At 43.2% G+C, this 3050-nt stretch overlaps 1 protein-coding gene across 1 annotated transcript; it reads right to left on the reverse strand.

Moving 5' to 3' along the window:
* Positions 1-1347: 1347 nt before the first annotated feature.
* LACBIDRAFT_322514 (uncharacterized protein) lies at positions 1348-2879 on the reverse strand (the record flags this gene model as incomplete). Its single annotated transcript, XM_001875986.1, has 10 exons — positions 1348-1465; positions 1525-1630; positions 1712-1744; positions 1794-1798; positions 1902-1961; positions 2032-2107; positions 2351-2397; positions 2445-2517; positions 2541-2687; positions 2843-2879. 10 exons carry the CDS (start codon positions 2877-2879, stop codon positions 1348-1350), a joined length of 702 nt encoding a protein of 233 aa, XP_001876021.1.
* Between the last annotated feature and the right edge of the window lie 171 nt (positions 2880-3050).

A 3050-nucleotide genomic window follows, 5' to 3' on the forward strand; every position in this document is an offset into this window, starting at 1 on the left:
GTCTCCAGATTGATAGGAAGTAGATCTAAATTATTGGAAGAAGAACTTAAAATGTATCAAGTTTTCATTGAGTTATTCATGCTTAGCTGGTGGCCAAGTTGCAACTCAAATGAACTGACTTTTTTCATAACCAGTCTAATATATCAATCAAATCTCAGTGTTTTGTTGGGGATCTTTTTCTTAAACTTTAGATCAGCTTCTCATATACCTGTCAATTCCAAGAAGATAAAATTTGAGCAAAAATACCACTCTGTATGAACTTCATTCGGAAACAACATTGCACTTTTTGCACACCAAATTGCATGCTTTTAAAATTAATTGTATGTGGAGTGGTACTTAATGTAGTTGATTATTGAAGTGCATATTCTAGTCCAACCTGTTGGATATTAATCTAGCTCAAGTCCAAGCTTTTGAAATGGATGGTATTATGTAGTGTTTAGGACTGATAGATAATACACACAATTTCTTGTTGTCTTGCTTCTCAAATACCACATCACCACAATGGATCCAGTATTATGCATGCCAAAATATGGGATCAAGCTCAATTGAACTAATTTTCAAAGGATTAAGTTTACTATATTGCCTCCTTTTGTAGCTTAATACCTCAGCAAAAACCTGAAGAACCCTTCCACAAAAAATGGCACCCAATGGACCAGTATTGCAGCCTGCAGAAATAATTTATATATTTTGAAAAAGGACCCCAGACACCCTTTGTCAGCTTTGGTATGATGGTATGGTATGGTATGAGATCATTTGGTATGGTATGAGATGACATGGTATGGTATGGTAACATGGTATTGGTATGAGTGGGATATGGTATGGGTTTTCCATTCCATGGTACCATGGTATTGGTATTGAGCTCATATACCACCCCGGAATGGGTACCCTCAAGGTACCCTAAATCAAGGAATTGATGTACCTCATAGGTACCCTAAAATGGGTGACTGAAGTGATGTGAACGATGGTGGGGGAAGAGAAGCAAGAGAGGAATAGGGTTGAGGGTTGTTGACAACGCCCAATCGAGTCTCAGCAAACACCGACACTTGATTTGTGTGGGCATTGTCAGTGTTCCATCAACAGATTCCGTTCCGGATGCATTCCGGACATCATTCTGTCCGTCTGATTCCAGGAACCATATCAGCGGAATTGGAATTCCGTTCTAGATTCCCCGGAATCACTTAATAAATTTGGCAGGCCCCTGTGCCAAATTTGATTCCTCTGGAATTCCGGGAATTGCCCGGATTCCGCCGGATTCTGGCAGGAATCAGTGGAGGACAATAAAGACCTCGCTCCAGTAGCCAATGTGAAACATTTGAGATTGTTCCAGCAAGACTTGTGTAGATGACATTAATGTTGTGCTGCTGCCAAAGGCAGCATGTCATTGGTAGTTGATTGGTAGTAGACAGTAGGTCTAATACATGAGCTGTAAATGTTGACCACTTTTCCAATGTTATCTACAATTTGCCTACAAATGTTTGAAGTGGTCCATGGAAGAGTAAGAGCAGGGAATTAGTAAAAAATTACCTTTGTTCACCATTGGCCTGGCCCTGTGAATGGCTTTCCATTGCATTTTTTGTCTCCTTCCCTTTAAGTTTTGCCTTGTAAGGCAATGTAGAGGTTGGCATTATGACTGCAATGTACATTCAAGCTCCCAACGACACAGTGATGCTGTTGTCTGAAAGATCTTGCATTGGAGTGCCTATTTGCTCACTCATCTGAGGATCCATGATATGAGCATTGAGACCTGGAGGTGTGTCAGGGATTCAAAAACACTCTGAAGGCTCAGCACCAACCTTGCCTAGAGGGCAGTGTTGCCAGTTGCATCAACCACAATGCATGTTCACACTCCTGGCAATGCCGTTATCTGAGGGATCTTGCATTGGGAGTGCCCATTCACTCACTCATCAGGAAAATCACTTCTTCCCTGAGGGTATCCAGGGTAGACCCTGGATACCCAGAGGCTGTCATGGAACTCAGGGCATCAGGTTGCCCCCAGGTACAGATTCCTTTTTTTGATTTCCCAGGAGCAACCTGAGGTTGTCCTGAGATGCGCTGAGGTTGTCCTGAAGTGTGCTGGGGCTGTCCTTAGAGAGCCCTGAAGCAGACCCTGGAGTTCACTCAACAGACAAACATAGTAGTATCAATAATTATTAAAGATGTATTTAAGACACATGGATAGAAGTAGATTAACAATTACTGTAAGTAACTAAGTAGAAACTACTTTGGATGGCAGATGTGTCAATAGTAGAATGCTGCTGAAAACCACTTGCTGAATGTGAAAGCAGAACTGCAGCCCAACTGCTTCAAACACATTGTCACGCCCCATGCCCACATTCTCCTACTCCCTCACTGTCCTGTACATTGTCCAAATCACGAGGTAGTGTTGTTTTGGCCACCCTACACAAAAATTAGTCATCCCTCTCCCATCAACATTGCTTTGTCACATGAAAGTCATTCCTTGCAGTCTAGCGGATTTGTTGTGAGTTCTGTGGAAAGCTACATGAGTGGCAACAATATCTATGAAGTTGTAAATGACTTACCATTATCCACACAGCTATTGTTGATGTGCTGCCCTTGGTTGACAGTCCCCCCAACCACCATACCACTTGAAACCCTCTCGCGTTGCTCAAGGCCATGGGTGATGTTGCAGTATTGATGGAACCGTGAACCTGAATGTTGGGGAAGTTCTGGGCATGAAAGTAGGTCAAGCCCTCATGAACAATGACCACACTGATTTACCAGCAAGTCAAGACCCTGCAGCATCATTGCAAGCAACATGCTGTCCTGCTGCCTGCCCATCGTCATGCTGTGTCCAATGGCAATGCCATGTTCTTGCCCTCACCGTCTTGTACACTGTCCAAACCATGAAGTAGTGTCATTTTGGATCCCTACTCATGAACATAGGCCATCCCTCTCCCATGAACATTGATTTGTTGGCGTAGAAGTTGGTTCTTATGGTCTAGGGGAATTTGGTGTGAGTTGTTTGGAAAGCTATGTGAGNCGGGATGACTTACCCGATGTCCAAACAGCTGTTCTGATGTGCCGCCCTC

Source organism: Laccaria bicolor, genomic scaffold, assembly GCF_000143565.1.
Source record: "Laccaria bicolor S238N-H82 LACBIscaffold_3 genomic scaffold, whole genome shotgun sequence".
Classification (NCBI taxonomy): Eukaryota; Fungi; Basidiomycota; class Agaricomycetes; order Agaricales; family Hydnangiaceae; genus Laccaria; species Laccaria bicolor.